This window comes from Aspergillus chevalieri, chromosome 3 (genome assembly GCF_016861735.1).
Source record: "Aspergillus chevalieri M1 DNA, chromosome 3, nearly complete sequence".
NCBI lineage: Eukaryota > Fungi > Ascomycota > Eurotiomycetes > Eurotiales > Aspergillaceae > Aspergillus > Aspergillus chevalieri.
Window position 1 is genome coordinate 3356624 of NC_057364.1, and position 17387 is coordinate 3374010.

General features: G+C 50.0%; 6 protein-coding genes across 6 annotated transcripts; 2 read left to right on the forward strand and 4 right to left on the reverse strand.

Moving 5' to 3' along the window:
• Nucleotides 1–2349: 2349 nt before the first annotated feature.
• Nucleotides 2350–4740, reverse strand: ACHE_31172A (uncharacterized protein; the record flags this gene model as incomplete). Its single annotated transcript, XM_043277872.1, has 2 exons — nt 2350–4575; nt 4630–4740. 2 exons carry the CDS (start codon nt 4738–4740, stop codon nt 2350–2352), a joined length of 2337 nt encoding a protein of 778 aa, XP_043135707.1.
• A 2698-nt stretch (nt 4741–7438) lies between these two features.
• Nucleotides 7439–8572, forward strand: ACHE_31173S (RNA polymerase II mediator complex subunit MED27 domain-containing protein; the record flags this gene model as incomplete). The annotated part of the gene is made up of 3 exons (XM_043277873.1): nt 7439–7654; nt 7724–8368; nt 8423–8572. 3 exons carry the CDS (start codon nt 7439–7441, stop codon nt 8570–8572), a joined length of 1011 nt encoding a protein of 336 aa, XP_043135708.1.
• A 25-nt stretch (nt 8573–8597) lies between these two features.
• On the forward strand, nt 8598–9098 carry ACHE_31174S (uncharacterized protein; the record flags this gene model as incomplete). Its single annotated transcript, XM_043277874.1, has 1 exon — nt 8598–9098. One exon carries the CDS (start codon nt 8598–8600, stop codon nt 9096–9098), a length of 501 nt encoding a protein of 166 aa, XP_043135709.1.
• Nucleotides 9099–9779: 681 nt separating this feature from the next.
• On the reverse strand, nt 9780–10729 carry ACHE_31175A (uncharacterized protein; the record flags this gene model as incomplete). The annotated part of the gene is made up of 3 exons (XM_043277875.1): nt 9780–9916; nt 9984–10589; nt 10636–10729. 3 exons carry the CDS (start codon nt 10727–10729, stop codon nt 9780–9782), a joined length of 837 nt encoding a protein of 278 aa, XP_043135710.1.
• Nucleotides 10730–11319: 590 nt separating this feature from the next.
• ACHE_31176A (uncharacterized protein) lies at nt 11320–11850 on the reverse strand (the record flags this gene model as incomplete). The annotated part of the gene is made up of 1 exon (XM_043277877.1): nt 11320–11850. The coding sequence occupies one exon, from the start codon at nt 11848–11850 to the stop codon at nt 11320–11322; it is 531 nt and encodes a 176-aa protein (XP_043135711.1).
• A 976-nt stretch (nt 11851–12826) lies between these two features.
• Nucleotides 12827–16480, reverse strand: ACHE_31177A (DNA-dependent ATPase RAD26; the record flags this gene model as incomplete). The annotated part of the gene is made up of 2 exons (XM_043277878.1): nt 12827–16219; nt 16268–16480. The coding sequence occupies 2 exons, from the start codon at nt 16478–16480 to the stop codon at nt 12827–12829; spliced, it is 3606 nt and encodes a 1201-aa protein (XP_043135712.1).
• Between the last annotated feature and the right edge of the window lie 907 nt (nt 16481–17387).

Below are 17387 nucleotides of genomic sequence, written 5' to 3' on the forward strand. Positions count from 1 at the left end.
TGTTGCATCAAATAAATATACTCTCCTGGCCATTTCACCATCGAAAATGTGTTCTAGCAACCCACCAAGTCCCTTTTGGTTTCGAAAAGCAGATAAAGGTAAGCGATCCACACTGCGCCTTACAGGACAGATCGATATGCATTCTCTTGAGCAGTTTTAGCAAAAGGTAGACTTTAAGTGATTGCACAATACTGCCGGTTCTCGATGCAAAGAACACATAGACAGGTCGCCAAGATCTGTAGAGAAAGGAGAGCATCTTGGAACCTAAAAGAACGTCAAGGGTATTCTTGTCTTTGCCAGGGTTAGTTGCTAGATACAAATCTAAAGTCCTCCCGGTGGAGCCTCACGGCTTCGTTATATGAACAATAATCTTTCTGCTTGGCACGAACGGGACCCGTTGTCTCCGATCGGAGCTGTGCTATCCAGCTTTCTGACCATCTTCCATCCTCCGTTGACCCAATTCCAAGACCCATACAGAGTAGATGAACGCCAGATGATACAGAGTGTGTTTTGGCCATACTCAAAGGATGCTGGCTGCATAGCTGTACTCCTCCGATACTATCATCTTTCATCTTAGCTACCTGTGCATAAAAAAACAAGGCATACAAGATGTGCAAGTCATCATATATGGACTCAAAGGTCTGTACATGTTTTATTTCTGATAGGCCCAGCGAGTTCCTTGACATCCTGCGTCATGTCGCCGTTCTGAAATCACACTTGGAGAATGCTGTTCAGCATCTGGCAACAGGAGAGCTGTGAGCAGGTGGGTGAATAAAAATGAATATTTTCCTTCGTTGAGATCTTCAGCAAATGATTTCGCCCCATTGTACTGTGGATGCATCGGCCCCACGACACCATATGAGGGGCAGACAAGTGAGATAACATGCCCTTCCAATAACAAACTGATTCCAAACACGAACACTCTATTCACCCCAATGATAACTGTCCTAATCTGAACACTAGCTAAACTCTTATCAATCGACGAACATGCTATTAGCCAATCAGGAACACTCGCTTCATACGGATTTGACTCCTTGTTCGTAGTGGACTTGGAGAATTGGACATAGAGTAGGTTTGGTGTGATGCTGGAAACGCATGAGACGCTGGATGATGATGATGATGATGATGATGATGATGTCTCGGTTGGGAAGCTGGCGGCCAAGGTTGGGGGGAGGATATAATTCTCATTGCAATTGTGATTGGCTCGTGTCATGTTTACTCATGTCGTTTTCTTTTTATAAGTGGGAAGAAGTTTCACCCTTTTAGCCTGCTCACACAATGAAATCAGACAATCAAGAAATTTGGCATTATCAAGCTATCTCAGCACGCCAAAGACAGCATCAAAGAGCCATCACACCCATCACATCACACGCACAGATCAGTATTCCTCCAAACTCGACACCCGCCCCGTCCTCCTCTTCATAAACCTCAAAATCCACATAGTCCGTTCGGACCTTGTCGTACCCGGGACATTCACTTCGGACCGTGTTGAAATTGTAGACGCCTGCGAGGAAGTAGCATCGTCGATAGCCGGAGTTGCCAGAGGCAGAGGGAGTATGCTATTGCTGTCTCGACGGGCCGGTACGGGCGAGGGCGAGGCCGGCGAAGAAAAATCGGTAATTGGTATAGTAGACATGTTTGTTATGAGGATGGGTAGAAAATGTAGTATTGGCTTGGTCTTCTGTGGTTTTCTGGTAATATATTGATAGGGTTGGGTTGATTGGAGAACTGGTTGGAGAGCTTGGGGTGTTCGTGCTACGGTTGGATACGTTGGCTTATATAGTAGTAATGTCGTACGAGCTGAGTGGAGAGGGGTATCTATGTAGGTGACATCAATGCATTGTTTGTCACAGGGATAAGCAACTACTGGATATATGCAGAAAAGATGGCATGTGAGTATGCCGGTTTAGGGAATTACAAGTCACAGCCAATCATCGCAGTAAGCAAAGCAAACTACATGATATTTAGCAGAGCAGTATGCAACCAATAAAAGGGCATGGACAGGGAAAGTAATATTGACCAATCATCTTCGAGATTTGCTGTCGTCGCTGAAGTGAGATTGACTTGTAGAATGGGAGAAAGAGTGAGTCTCTCTAGAATGTTCGGTGTAGCTGCAAGAAGATCAGGCATTCTGTTTGCTTACGCTAAGGGTATGGACGTATGAGTTCTTAATACGATACTACGAATCAGATAATCTCTCTCATGTCGTTAATGTCGACGTTTCATGTCTAAAGTTATATTCATTTAAGAGTATTCTGGCTACTGATACTGAGATGAAAAGAAGCCATCCAAGGATAGCAATCCACGAACAACATCATCAATCCATAGCAAGCATCATGGTCACGCGACTCACGACACGCTAACATCATTCCCCCTTGGCGCCTTCATCTCATACTCCAGCACCAATCTCACATCCTTCCCGGGCTCCAATTGCATAACCCACTTGACCTCTCCGTCCTTGCCCAGAAACACGTCTCCTTTACCCTTGCTTTCCTCCACCGCGATGGCCACCTTATCACCTTCCCTAGCCAGTCCCTTCGGCTCTGAAATCGCCATTTGTAGCTTCTCGTCGTTGCTCATGGGGACCTGGTCCAGCACGATGATATTCGCAGGGGTGGTCTTGGTATTCTTCACCCAGCAGCTGCGTCTAAAAATCGCTGTGTCCTCCTTGCCGAAGAAAGAACCGCTAGTCTCGCGGCGCACCGTGGGTTTCGCATAGGTGACCAGGATCGATGGGTCCACGCCGAGGGAAATGTCGAAGAAATCGTTAGGTGCACAGTTGGGCATGGTCGTTGTTCCGAGAAAGGCGTTGTCGACGGTCATACCGACTTTGCCGCGGAGGATCTGTATAGATGATGTGTTGCGGATGCGAGCGCGGAAAAAGGCTGCGGAGCGATGCTTCGGGACGATGACGTGCTGGAGCGTTATGGATTTGAGGTCAAGTTTGGCGAGGGCGTGGCGCCGGTTGACGCTTGAGGGGATTAGGGTGCGGCGGCCGGGGAGGTCGTAGGTTGTTGTCAGGCCGTACTCTTGGCGGGTTGAGTCTTGGTATTCAAGGTTGGGGGGCTCGGGGATTCCGTCGTCGTAGTTTTCTTCGTTGTTTTCGTTGGTGTCATTGTCATCGTTATTCTCGTAGGAATTTGCCGCTAGTCGTTGGGGGGGCGGAGGTGCAGATGCTGCCACGGGTGCGGCCTGCTGCATCATTGCCATAGGTGCGGACTGTTGCTGCATCTGGCTGACGAACTGGTTGGCTTGTCTCTCCGGTGCCACCTGCGATGCTGTTCCTCCAAAGAGAGATCCCGTGCCACCTGAGGCAAAAGGGTTCGGCACATTTTCCCCAAAGGATCGCGGTGCTGCCGTTCCAAAAAGACTCGTTCCCGGTTCCCGTCGTGCTCCAAAGAGGCCTCCGGTCTGCGGCGGCGGTGGAGGTGCTTGCGGTGCTTGCGGTGCTTGCGGTGCCTCTCGCGCCAGCGCATCTTGCTCCTGGCGTGCCATTAGAAGTCTGCGTTTGTTCTGTTGTTCCAATAAAATTAGTTGCGTCTGATAATCCTCTTTGGCAGTACGACGGTCGACAGTCGACTGTCCTCCCTCAGACACGCTGCGAACGATTTTCTCCCATGAAGGCTGTTCGTTGCTGTCATCCTGATTGATCAGCTTCACATGCCAGACCTGCAGAGAGGGAATGGTCTCGTGAAGCCCAGAGAACGCAGTCTGCGATGTCGACAGAGTGACTCTGGTATCACTCCAGGTTTCAGAGCTTTGGTTCTGGAACTCTGCGCCGTATGTGACTCGAGCGGTTGAAGAAGGGGTGTTGATGCTCATCTCGTAGCGAGAGAACCACTTCGCACCAGGCACGACGTAGCTCAGACGCAGGGTGACCTCTCTCTCGCTAGAATCGGCTGGGATGTCGGCCGCCTGCTCGACAACGGAGAAAGAACTGCGTCGGCTCGATCCGGGCGTAAATGACGACTGGCTGTCAAGGTGCACGACGACCTGTCCCACAGAATACGTCCAAAAACGACGTTGCTCCTGTCTCTTGCGCATCTCCTGCGACTTCCCCTGCTCACGCTCGCGCTGGGTTTTGTCACGACGTCGTTGAAGTTGTAGTTCAAGTTTCAGTATTTTGTCCGAGAGTGAGCCGATCTCCTTCTCCTCCTTCGACACTTGTGCCTTTGCCTTGCGGTGCCTTTCACTCTCTGTCACATATCGTTCGACGTAGCACTCGAGGAAATTCTGCAACTTGTCGCTCTCCGTGTGCTGAGGCTGCATTCTGTTACCATAAGAATCCATGAGACCCAGCACCCGGACTGCCATGTTTTCATTGTTGCGAGCTTTGTCAAGTCTCTCCTCAGCACTTGTCCGCTCATCCCGAAGCGACTTCAACTTGGGGTCTTCACTGTCGCTAGAATCGTCATCATCGGACTCCTCTCCATAGACATCCTCGAAAAGCAGCTGTCGAGGGACTACTTCGGTCTGGATGTCCGTGATGGTTGCTGGACCGGAGCCTTCGATGCGGATGGAGTCGACGTCGACCTTGGGGTCGAGTCCCAGAATGGTAATCTCATTCAGGCCGGGCTGTCGGAAAGATTAGAATACGATCTCAATCTCAAAAGGGGCGGGGTTACATACCTGGATCTTGGTGGTGATCTCCCGGACCACGGTCGCTCCCGTAGGCGTCAAGTTGACGGTCTTGGTGGGGAGGTTGTAGACCTGGATCTCAGAAGTCGCGATGTCTGCCATGTTGGCTGTTTGTAAGAGGGAGGAATGAAATGAAAGAATTTAGAAAATATCTGGGAGATGGGGTGGGTTTATATAAAATTCATTCTTGACACAGCCTCGACCCTGAGCCTCAACAGGCAACCCCAGGCACCAACCCACCGGGCCAGCGAATCCCCGTTACTTTGCTTTATTTTATGTTTCATTCCACATTAATCCTATGTCAGTTAAATCCGTTTTGTTTATTAACTGCTTCAGGAAATATCTCACATAATTTTTTTTTTGCCCTTGGGTGTCCACGACGCAAATATGTATAGCGGTCTCATATGTCTATAAAGATACCAAAACCGTGCAGACAACCATTGGCGATAGCATAAAATGCCTGTAATGAAGTGAAGCTTATTAGTTTTTCTTCTTGAGGGCTTTGCCGTTTCTTGGGCCCTAGCCTCAGCTTCACGAGATATTCGCTTTTCAATGTATATATCCAACCGCTGGCGTTTCGTTCGTAATAGAAGTCCAACCTCAATGCGGGGAAGTTTTGGGTCTCTGTCGATCCATAATTGCAGCCTTGTATCATAGTTCGCCGGTGTCATGGCTTCAGCGACAATATTTGGTCAATCCTTATGCTTGTATATTCTTGCTGTAAGTAGGTTCAGCCTGGCATCTGCCACAAATGCTACCCTGGCCTCAAGCGTAGTGAGCTCTGTGGTGGGCATACCGACTGTTCGGACGTCAACGAGCCCTTCATCCCATATATCCCTATCGTTATTGAGCATTAAGCGCTTAACAGTCGTTGTATAACTTCTTCTATACCTTGATTTAAGGACGCTTTGGCTCTCTGTCGATGCATAATCGCGGTCTTGTTCTGTAATTCTGGGGCGCCACTACCTTATTGTCCGGCCGCGGACACATAACATAAATTGAGGCCATCCCTCGGCGCTGTTCATGTCATACTGTCATTTGTGACTTGGTGATGATTAACGCGCGGTAGTCGAGGCATCGATACCCCGAATGAAACTTCTCGGCTAATGCTTTCCTTCTTCCATAATAACTCACTGAGTCTGCAGTGGTGGGCGTTACCTCGGCTCCCTCTTGATCACTTTCCATATGCCAGTTTGTGCATTAAGCCTGAGTGTGTAAGTACTGTTCGACAGAAGATGGCATTGTGATAGGTAACAAGACGCCTAAGGAATCATAATTGTGTAACAGTAACTTGGTGGACTTCAAATTTTCTGGAGCTGGTCACCGACAATAAATGAGCGCTCGTGTCTGTAGTCTTCTGGGTAAGGCAGGACAGGACTTGGTCTGTCCTGACATTAAATTAGTTTTCCCAACTTGTACAACCTATTGAAGAAGGGTTTCAGATGGGAAATGCCTCTTTTCTGTTACTAATTAGCTAGACGTCTTCGCAGACAGAATTTGTTGACAACGGCTCTCTTACTATCCCATAAACTGGGGGTTCCCGATCTAGGCAGAGATCACGGAATCATGAAAGAGGATTTTAACGGAGTGACAGTCACAAAAACGTGGACCTCCGTCGGATCTGCAATTCAAGACCCGAACACTATACCAAGCTTTTCTCCGGAGTGGCTGAAAACTCGTTTCCCGAGTGTATGGGGCTGGTCTTCATATTAAAGCTCGGGACGCTCAGCACAACAATACTTCAGAGGATACCCAAGCTTGTTTTTTCTCTGGTGGTCCCATCCCTTGGTAATGCCATTAGCATAATCTAACAGGTAATCATGAGAATTGGGAAGCGTTCCTGGTGCTCACTTTGCGTCCCTGGGGGTTATATATGTATCAGTTGACACTCGACTCAAGTGATCTTGTCAACGTATGAGTTAGGGAGAACATGTATGGCCCTAGACAGACTAATCTTATCTTGTCATGACCTCTGACCACCGAGCACAAGCAGACGGTTTCCACCCATTCATATAACCTCAATCCTCTACCTCGCATCATATGGCGCGGCACACTTCTTGAAGTTGGTGCCCTATCAGCGGCCAACCGACCAAACTGAGTGGGATTGCGCTTGGTGGGAGCCAGAACGCGCTGGAGTTTGTTTGACACGATCGGCCTCCGTTCCCTGACTATGATATTTTGAGATGGTACGATTAACAAAGAGCCGAGTGGTTGGCCTAGCCTGCCAACTTGCTCATTAATTTCCGCACAGCCATTGTCATGCAGGTGGGAATTTCCCTTTGTCTTGACCTAACACTCATTAAATGCAATTGGGATTTGAAGATGGCTACATTTGATTATACACACTACTTTAGCAAACAAGTCATCTTCTATTTTATTATATTTATTTACATATTTCTCTCTCTCTGTCGTCCAAGCCCTAGGCAACCTAATCAAAAATGCAAATTTTGTGCAAATCTCAACTTAAAATTCGCATTTTTAATCTCGGAATGCAATTTTGCAGTCCCGCCACAGTGTGGCTGGTGCCATCAACATCACCGCTCGGCGATCCACCTCCAACATTTCTCCAATCGTGTCGATATCGAACTGTAGACTTTAACAATAGCAATCCCCGACATCTACTCATGCAAGTCTTATAAACCAGTCATCTGATAAGCAGCGACGAGACACGTCTGACCCAGAACCCACAACCGACAATCAAACATCTACCCGTCTAAAACCACCCGCCATCGCAACATAGTGAATGAACCTGTTTGCATGTCCAATGCGCCTGCGCCCCGAATAAAAATATAAAAGCGCAATGGCCAGCACTCAACCCCAAAACCAAATCCCAGCAGCAACACTCAAAGCCCGCTCAAACTCAATCGTCGTCCCGAAAATGGCAGACGCGAAAGTCGAGCACGCCGTGACAGCACCGGCACCAGCAGCACCGGCAGAATCCACCGATGCAAATGTCTGGACAACAGAGCGACAACTCGTTTCGTCGCTGGCGAAGTTGCAGAAACTTGAATCTATGGTACCCCTCCCTTCCTTTCCCTTTATATCAATGTTGAATTTGGGAATAATGGCTGATGAATGACCGCAGATCCACGACCTCCGCACCCTCCTCCCAGAACGACTACTGGAACCCCTTGTCCCAATAGTAAACCCACAGGTCCCAGCAAGCGGCAGCAAGGCACTCCCTAAATCCCCGCAAATGCTTTACGAGCAGCTTTCCTCCACAGCGCGCGCAGGCGTCGCCGAGGTGCAGTCTTTTCAGGATCTCTGGCGGAGTCCCGAACTCAAGGAAATCTGGGACCATGTTGACGCCAAGATCCAGGAGGGAAACGGGGTGTTGTTGCAGCCGAGTGGGATGTGGGAGCGGGATTATGGAGTGTTGCTTGAAGGAATTGAGAAGGAGGAGGATGCGCGGGGAGAAGAGGCGCGGAGAGCACAAGAAGACAGCGAACGCGCACAGGTGGATGGGGATTGGAGGAGGGTTGTTGAGGGGTTTGTGGGGAGGGGTGTTCCTGGTGTGCGGGTGGTTGGGGCGAAGGAGAGGGATGCAGTGCTTGTAGTGTTGGTTAAGGCGGGGATGGCGTTTGAGGTGCAGAGCCGCGATGGTGAGGAGGGGTTGAAGTGGGTGGTTAGCAGTAAGGTCGCGCCTGGGAAGCCGGTGAGCAAGCTTGAAGCTGCGGTTGTGGATTGTTTGAATTCGCGTCAGCGACAGTGGGATCTTGCTTTCGTCTTGGTACGTCCATGCCCCTGTCCTGGATCAACATACATACAAAATTAACAACAACAGGACATGATAATCTCCTACACAACCATCAAACAAACCCCCTGTGCAAAATGCACCAAAATGACCGACTCAACTGCCCAACTCCCGACCATCCGTCGCCAGTCTCCTCCGCCCCAATCAACCTGGGAAGCCTTCCACCCAGCATGCCTCTAACCTACCCACAATCACAGCAACGCGCATGCCCCCCATACACAACATCATGCCAATACCCGGCCGGATACATATCCCCATTCTTATCCCAATACCTTACTGGAATAACATGCCTCTTCCCCCTCCCCGTCCATCCGCCATGGCCCTCCAAATCTCCAGAACAATGCTCAACCCGACTCCACGTCCCGCTGTCAGGTACGGCATACCGCCTCGTCCGGAAATCGTACCGCTCATTCGGCTTGCGCGTTGTCCAGGGGAATGCCGAGGCGTACACGTATCTCGTCTTCTTCTCTCCAGATCCGGCTGTGTTGGTGTTGGTGCTGGAAGGGTGTATATCGTCCCACCGTGCCCAAGCACAATCCCGTTTCCGCGGAGGACGTTGTTCGATTGGTGCCGCGAGTTCGACCTCTCTCTTCTTGCTGTCCCTACTCTTGTTCTTGTCCTTGGTGCTGCTGATCCGTCCAACGAAAATATCCGGCCCTCTGTTCCTGAGGATATCGAAGAGGCGCCAGCGGTGCGGCCAGTGTGAGGGGTTTCCGGGACGGGGGTCTTTGGGCCAGATCCAGCCGTGGGATGAGGGCATTTTCGTTCGTTTTTGGGGTGGTTGTCGTGTGGCTGTGTTGGTTTGGGAGAATCGTTTTGAAGTGGTCGGGTTCGATGGAGGGTGTATGCTTCCATTTTTATGGTGGGTGGTTCTGGTCTTGGTACAATGTTCCGTTTGGAAAACGATAACTGGTCTTGGTTTGATACTTAATACTACAATGGACAATGAACAAACTAAGATGGGAAGAAAGGCAAGTTAGCTTCATCTATCCGTAGAGTTTTGAGACATGGCACCTCCGTTGTCTACGTCCGTCCGCGGCGTCCCTAATTGGGGCTATGGGACGGTGTAAAAAGACCGTTGTTTGTACCGCATCTGCGTAAAGCTTCTTTATACAGCGTTGGCCTACATGAGGTTACTCTGTCTAGCTTTGGTTTGTCTGTCTTGCTATATGCTTTGTTTGACGGGGGTAAGCAACATGTGCATGAGACAGGGTTGTATCGGCGCCCAGTAACCAATCTCCAATTCTAGAAACGGAACAAGTTGCTATATGCCATTAATGCGTGCTGTATTAACTTAAATATATGCACCATGCGAGCCCATAACATCATTTACAACGCCATGCCATAATATAAATCAAATCAACATCTCTTTAAATCCGAAAAAACATCAAACTGCAAAAACACCATATCCACCAGCGAACCATGTGAAACTGAGTACCGTAAGAGTAACCATGCCCATAGCGAACCTCACAGCATGGCCATCGAGTTCCGGAAGCGCACCATTACACGTCGCGCATTTGTATTCTGCCTCCGTCAGCCCAACTATCCAGCAAAAATCCCAATCAGGTAAAAGGGGGAGGGAGGGACATACCATTCAACGGCGTATACGCCTGCGGCACATACATTCCAAAACTAAACTGATTCTGGGAACTCAAATGCCCCGCACTCGCCGTATCCCCAATCTCCGCATCCACGTCGTACACAATCAGCGTATACGTCGCGGTCAGCAGCGGCACCGTCGCGTTCGCCTGGTACTTGCCCGTGTCCCAGGTGACCTTGCCCGTCTCCGCGACGCTCATGTTGTTCGAGATGGTGTAGGTTGCGTCGTTCATGCTGCAGGAGGCGACGACGTTGATGGCGGAGGGGGTTACGGCGAGCGAGGTGTAGTTCCAGGCAAAGGTGACTTTTTCGCCGATTTTATAGTAGGAGGTTGCGCCTTGGGTGGGGGTGAGCATGGAGATGCCGCCGGCGCCCATGCGCGGGTCGATGGAGGTACTGCTGCTGGAGGATTGGGTTTTGGAGGCAGTTCCTGTTGCGCTTGCGGTATTGGTGTTTGTGTTTGTGCCAGTGATATCGCTTTCACTGGCAGGTTCAGTAGCGGATTCGGTTGCAGAGGCAGTATCTGAATCGGTCGCAGTCGCAGAGGCTTCAGTGGTAGAGGCAGCGTCGCCGGTGACTGCTTCTGCAGTAGTCGTGTCTGAAGAGTTAGCTTATGTCGATATTCAAAATACAGTGCGGCTCACCATCTCGTCTTGCTATCTCCCCCGAATCCCCCTGATAACTAGCAACCACCCCCAACAGCATGCACAGCACACTGAAAAACACAAAGAACCGCATATTGATCGTCCCGTAAATCACCGATCGACAGTGTCAACAATGCGATATCCGGGGATCGGACAGGATCAATGAGCCTCTTCTGAGAGAGGATTTCGATGTCGATGCCAGGTGTAAATTTCGAAAAGAATTGTGCGAAACGAGGTTATTAAGAGTGGTGTATTAGAAACACCGGGGTAGCGAGTCAGATGGTGTCCGGTGAAACAGTATCGGGATGATGCGACACGGGTCGAATGATATGTACAGAGGATGTCAACGAGGAGGAATATACAGAAGCAGGATAACGAGTGACTATTGTTTATTAAGGTAGAGAATAGTGCATGATAGCACAAGAGAAAAGACAGAAACTGACAGAAAGGGTCTGGAGGATCGCTGGAGCTAACCCGATTGGGAGGATGTGAGACATCTATTTTTGGCCATACAAGAAGCAGAGTCGGAGTATTTTGCCAATTATTGAGCAATCATAACTAGTCCATATAGACAGATTACTATTGTACATTAAGTTCATAGTGATACAGCGACAACAGAGCCATAAGCAATCATATCCTCCATCCATATTTTACCTTTCGTCCATCATATCCCGATCGTAGTGTTTACAGATAAACAGCCTGCAACTCAACCTTGCTGCAGCTCGACGGCACATCCGCCTTAATCGGCTCATACAGGTAAAACAGCTGAGGGGCGTTGTGAACCCAGTCGCACACCAACCATCCCCCAAACCCATTCTGCTCACTCCACTTCAAATGCGCATTGTCCAGCTCGAAGCCGGAAGTGCCGTAACCGGTGTTGATTTGCACGGGCTGCCAGGCGCCGTAGTTGGTAGCCCCGACCATATTCACTCCCCAAGGAAACGGCGTCCCCAGGTCAAACTGCACGTTCGTCCCGTTGACAAACGCCTTGCTGGCGTCGTCTGCGTTGGCGCTGAGCACGGCGTCGTTGAGGCCTGCGCCCGTGTGGTAGGCGTAGACGTAGAGGTTGTTGTGGGCGGAGGCGTCGCTGGCGGTGGTCTTGAGGTGGAATTTCTTGGTGGTGATGGCTTCGTCGGAGGAGGCGCGGGAGATGAGGGGGGAGGCTGTGGCAGCGGTGGCCAGGAGGGTGGTTGTGAGGGAGGTGAGGAGCTTCATTGTTGTTTTCGTTGAGAATTGAGAATTTGGATTGAATGGAGTGTAGTAGTGAGCGGAGAGAAGAGTGTTGTTGGTGAGAGAAGGGGGAGTGGTATGTATTTATATCCTGCAGGACTCCTTTGATCGGAACCGACACGAGAAAAAGAGTTCAAGACATGGAGATACGATACGCAGTACGGGAGGCAATTTCGACCACAACAATCACCTACAAGGCTACAAAAAGCACTCATACTACTCATGTCGATCGCCTATTTTTATCTCCCCAGATACAGTAGAGATGAGGATGTGCACTACATCCACGGATCAAGTTCAGGGGTTGTGTGAATTTTCCGCTCGATGTAATCAGCCCGAGTCAAAATGTACAGTGTCTTATTGCAGATTGGCAAGATTGGCTATGTAGATTTATTGCATTGTGGTGCTTAGTGTGTGATTTTCAGGTTTTTATCTGTGAATTGTAGATTTGGTGTGTTTAGTCTGGTTTAGTTGGGTTGTGATGGTGTGCATGTTGGTCAGAGTGTCAGGTTGATGAATTGATGTCATTTCCAGTCGTGAACTGTGGATGGTTCATTGCTTCGTTTGTTTGGTTTGATGTCATTATCTTCTATTTTCTGTCGTTTGTATCATTATTTATGCTAGACTTGGGATTCGGTTCTAAGGCGACTACTCCGCATTCTCAAGCGTTGTAACCGGCCGGTATGTAGCAGCTCGCCTGCACAGTAGTATTCTCGAGATTCCGTATGATTCGAATTGATTTCTCTACTATGTACTATAAATTATGCATACCCCTATCTTATGCAGATGATCCCTGATGAAATGATCCATATCGATCCGTGGTCCAACCCCCAAAACAAACACCTCTATGCCCAAGCCAATGTAAACCAAACAAAACAAGAAAACAAAACCCTCGCCCCCTAGAACCCACTCAAAGGCCCAAACCCCACCAAATAATCGGAAAACATCGCAAACGGTGGGTTCCTCACTTCTTGGCGTACTCCCGTTTCAACACCCACTTCCCCCGTCCATTCCGACCCCCGGCTCCTGCTCCCCGCTCCAGCACCGCTATCCGCTTCAGCATCTCCTTAAACTCCGCTGTGCGCTGCGGTGTCGTGCAGAACCGGTTGAACTGGTTGACCAGACTTTGCGAATATGCGGACCCGCCTTGCGCCAGGATGAAATCCCGGATCATGTGTATGCTAAATCCGCCGGTGTCGGTGTCGGTTGCGGTAGAAGTGATGCTGCCCCTGGCAGTAGTATTACCTGTTGGAGTGCTAGTACCACTCCTCGGTGTTATTGTTGCAGAGCGCGCGGAAAGATTAGCCAATATGTTCGCAGACGAAGGGCCCGCCGCGCGACGACGGGCACTGCTACTACTCCCCCCGAACATTGACGAACGGTTTTGATCCTCCGGCCGTCCTGCGATCCCCGATTGCCCCGTCCACGTGGGCGTGCCAATGGGTACTGAGCGTGCTGCTTCGCCAGCCCTGCGTAGTTCTTCTGCGGCTTCGGCTGCGACGCGCTTGGCTTCTGCCTCGATGATCTTGGGGTCCGCTCGAACCGCTCGCTTGCCGTTGGGGTTTATGATTTGGTCGTGCTCTAGGGCGGAGTGGACGCCGGCTCGCGAGAATATGCCTTCCATTATGCGGGACTCGGTTTTATTATCATTGGCGTTGGGATCCGGGGTTGATGCGCTATTTGTTTCAGGCTCGGGTTCGTGGAATTTTTCCATTGATGCGATGCCGGTTACTTTGCTGAGGTCTTGAGTTTCTTCGGAATTTGTGTTTTCGTACTTGACTTCGGCGTCTTGGAACAGTTTGCTCGTTTCTGTTTGGCCATTTTCGTCGCCAAGTGTGAAGAGGTCGTGCAAGTCGCTCAGCTGGAAGGTCGATCGTTGCTTGGGATCTTTTAAGATCTTGTTCGTCAAGAACTGCTTGAAGATTTGTCGATGATAAATCTTCTCCTCGATAGTCCCGGCAGTCATCAAACGATAAACTGTGACATCGCGCTTCTGCCCAAGTCTCCATGCCCGCTCGCGCGCCTGCACATCCGTCGACGGATTCCAGTCCGGGTCGTAGATGATGACCCGATCGGCGCCAGTCAAATTCACGCCCAGCCCACCAACGCGAGTCGTCAGCAGGAAGACATGTAGGTTTGGGTCGTTGTTAAACTCGTCTACCATCGACTGTCGGAGCTTGATCGGTGTACTACCGTCCATGCGACGATACTGAAAGTCAGGCAGCGATCGGACGAGTTTCTCCAGAATGTCAAGCATGATGCGGTGTTGTGTGAATAGCAGGGTCTTATGGCCCGTGTCTTTCCACAAATGCAACAGCGACTTGACTACCTGCATCTTGCCGGACTGGCTGGCGCGCCCATAATTTGTATTTCCAGACGTGACCTTGCGATCCAAGAGATCCGGATGGTTGCAAATTTTGCGCAGTATATCAATACCAAACAATGCTTGACGCCGTCCTGTCAGTATAGACTGCATCTCCTCCGACCCCAGAAAAGCCTTGTACGCCTGCATCTGAGGCACCGTCAACTTGCAGAAAAGCACTTGCTCGCTCTTCTTTGGGAGATCCGCCGCCACGTCGATCTTGAATCGCTGCAGCAAATACGGGGTGATAGCATCCTTTAGCGTCTCGGCGCATTTGGCAGCCGTTTGCACTTGTAGGTTCGATGCATTCGCATATCCTCCCTGTCGAATAGGGAAGTCAAACTGGTTTCGAAAGTTGACTAGTGTTCCTAATCGCATAGGAAAGACGAAGTCAAACAGTGACCAGAGCTCTGTTAGGTTGTTCTGCATCGGGGTACCTGAGAGGATAATCCGATGCGGTGTTCGAAGCTCCTTGCAATGGAAGGTAATGGATGTATCAGGATTGCGGATCTTGTGTCCTTCGTCCAGGACTGCACATCCCCATTCCATAGGAATCAGCAGTGGCGCATACGTTTGTAGTCCAGCGTACGTAGTGACAAGAACGTGGCCCTCTTCTGCTACTCGCTTGGTAACTTTCCTCGCCGCTTTCTGGGCCCCGGTCAACCCACGAGCACCACCACCGCTGTACTTCTGCGTGAGAAGCGCATCTTCTTGACTGCTCTCATTGCGGACATTCACCATTCCACTGCCCGAGGTGTGCAGAATCGAGACTCGAAACGGCGGCCACCAGCGATGAAACTCGTTCACCCATTGCTTCATCACCGTTGCCGGGCATACGACAAGCGCGGGTTTGGTGAACTGTTTGCTGTAATGTAAAGCCGCCAAATAGCCGATAACTTGGATAGTCTTCCCAAGGCCCATTTCATCACCGATGATGCCTCCTACATGTTGCTGGTGGAGCTCCCAAAGCCATTGCATTCCGGTTTTCTGGTAGTCGAACAGGTATTGATGGACATCGCCAGGTGCACGGTAGCCATTGTCATAGTCCAGATCAGGCACGGTCGGATGTGGCATGAACCATTCCTCGTCTTCTGGCTGTTCGTCTTCATTCTCGTCCTCCCCAGCTGCACGTCGGGCTTCCCGTGCACGTTTTCTGGCAGCACTTCTCCGGCTGACCCAATCCTGCAGTCTGGCTTGATAGATTTCTTCTCTTCCATCGTCTAACACACTGAGATCTTCTATCCCATCTTCAGGTTTGGTCACTTTCTTAGCACGTTTCTTGCCTTTCTCTTCGTCTTCCTCCGCAACAAAGTCGTCGTCGCTTTCGCCTGCAACTTCTGATGCCACATAGCTTGCGGAATCTTCTTGATCTGAAGGGACTTCCGCCTCTTCTTCTTCACGCTTGATATGGCGATCCTCGGCACGGCTACGCTGTTGCAACTTTCTCTTCTTCTTCGGACGATCCTCTGGTGCCTCCGAACTGACTTCAGTGCTTTCATCAAAACCAAACCCAGGACGTCTAAGGTCTCGATGCGACACATCCATTCTATTCTTCATTTGCTCCAGAGCTTCGCTTTCGTCACGCTCGTCCTCTGCATCCACTAGAGCATCCCGTAAACTAGCTAGAGGCCCCTCCTCAGGACCGCCGCTCATCTTGGCAAACGGTGTAATCTTTCCGGTCCGGATAAGGTAGTCCCTACGTGACTCGTTGGGCATTCTTCCTGTCCCGGTCACCTGGGAGGCCGTCTCCTGGCCTTCACGTCTGGCATCGATACGTTGTTGAATCTCTTCCAGGTCTTTCGCCAGTGATGAGTCCTGAGACCCAAGCTTCTGTATATCATTCTGTATGCGAGCTCGAGCGGCTGTTCCAACTGGCTGTGAAGCTCGTTGGTGTAGTCTCAGAATCTGTGCCTCTATCTTCTCCTTCTCATGACGGGTCTTTTCTAGTCTCTTGTTGTCGCGTTCGTCCGCTTGCTCGTTGAGCAGCCGGTCCGCCTGGAGAGGTTAGAGCTATACTGAGCTTCCATTGGCAGTATATCATACCTGGCGCGTAATGTCCCTTTCGAGATCATCTTGGTTGCGGACGTCAGCATGGAGCTCCCTCAAGCGGCTTGCCTCGTCCATGTCCGCTTGCTCCGGGGGGATTTCCTCTTTTAACTCCGGTGTTTCTGAGGAGACCGGTCCATCGTCTTGCGGGATAGTATTGAGAGGAGTCTCCTCTGTCCGCGCCTCTGGGTCCTCTTTCACGTGGTCCATGCTGCTGCGCTGTACTTTCTATATGACAAATTAAATCAAATAAATCAGAGGTGTACCCAACAAAGTCTGCCAGAGGCCAAAGTGTAGCTGCAATAAAACAAAGAAAATGGCTATAGATCTCTCGTAGTCATATCTGCGGCGGTGGCGTTGTCAGATTTTGAAGGGCTCAAGGGTGTTTAGAAATGACAGACTTACTGGTGAGTCGTACTTTGGGTAAATAAATGAAGTCCTTCCAGCGACCTCCAGATCCAGTATAAACCCTGTTGGCAGGTAGGCAGCAGAGATGGAGGCTCAACAGGTAACTATGCGAATGATCATGGCAGCAGACCGCCTTGATTGAGTGGCAGAATACAGCCACGTGACATTGATCTATTTACCGCCTTTCGGGGTCACGTCACGAAGAAACATGTTCAACATCGCAGAATAAAACATGGCAATTATACAAAGTATTCCGTGGCCTTAGAAAAAGAGAGAAATGAATGTTCTGTACAATGACTGTGTGTAATGGCTATAGGGGCGAGGACTGTCTCACAGTCAATCATGTAATCCTTGCATGCGTCTAGGAAGATATAGATCGAGGCCACCAATGCCAGATGCACACCATGGATTCCTTCACACCGTGCACGAGCACCGCTACTTTTATATACATAGTAGACTTACAGCCAGAGCACATGCATTTTTATCTGATGGCCGTGCGAGATATCGCAACGGTCGAGGTTTATGTGTGATGGTAACCTCGTCATCATCCATACATCCACGAAATATATCCACGGATGAGGTTGAGTTAGGTGAGGCTGGTGCAGTTGTAGCTTACCTGTCTCAGTTGGATCCTAATTATACTAGTTCTCTATAATTATTCTGTCTCTAATATACTGCGTACTGTCTACTATCTACTGTCTACTGCCTA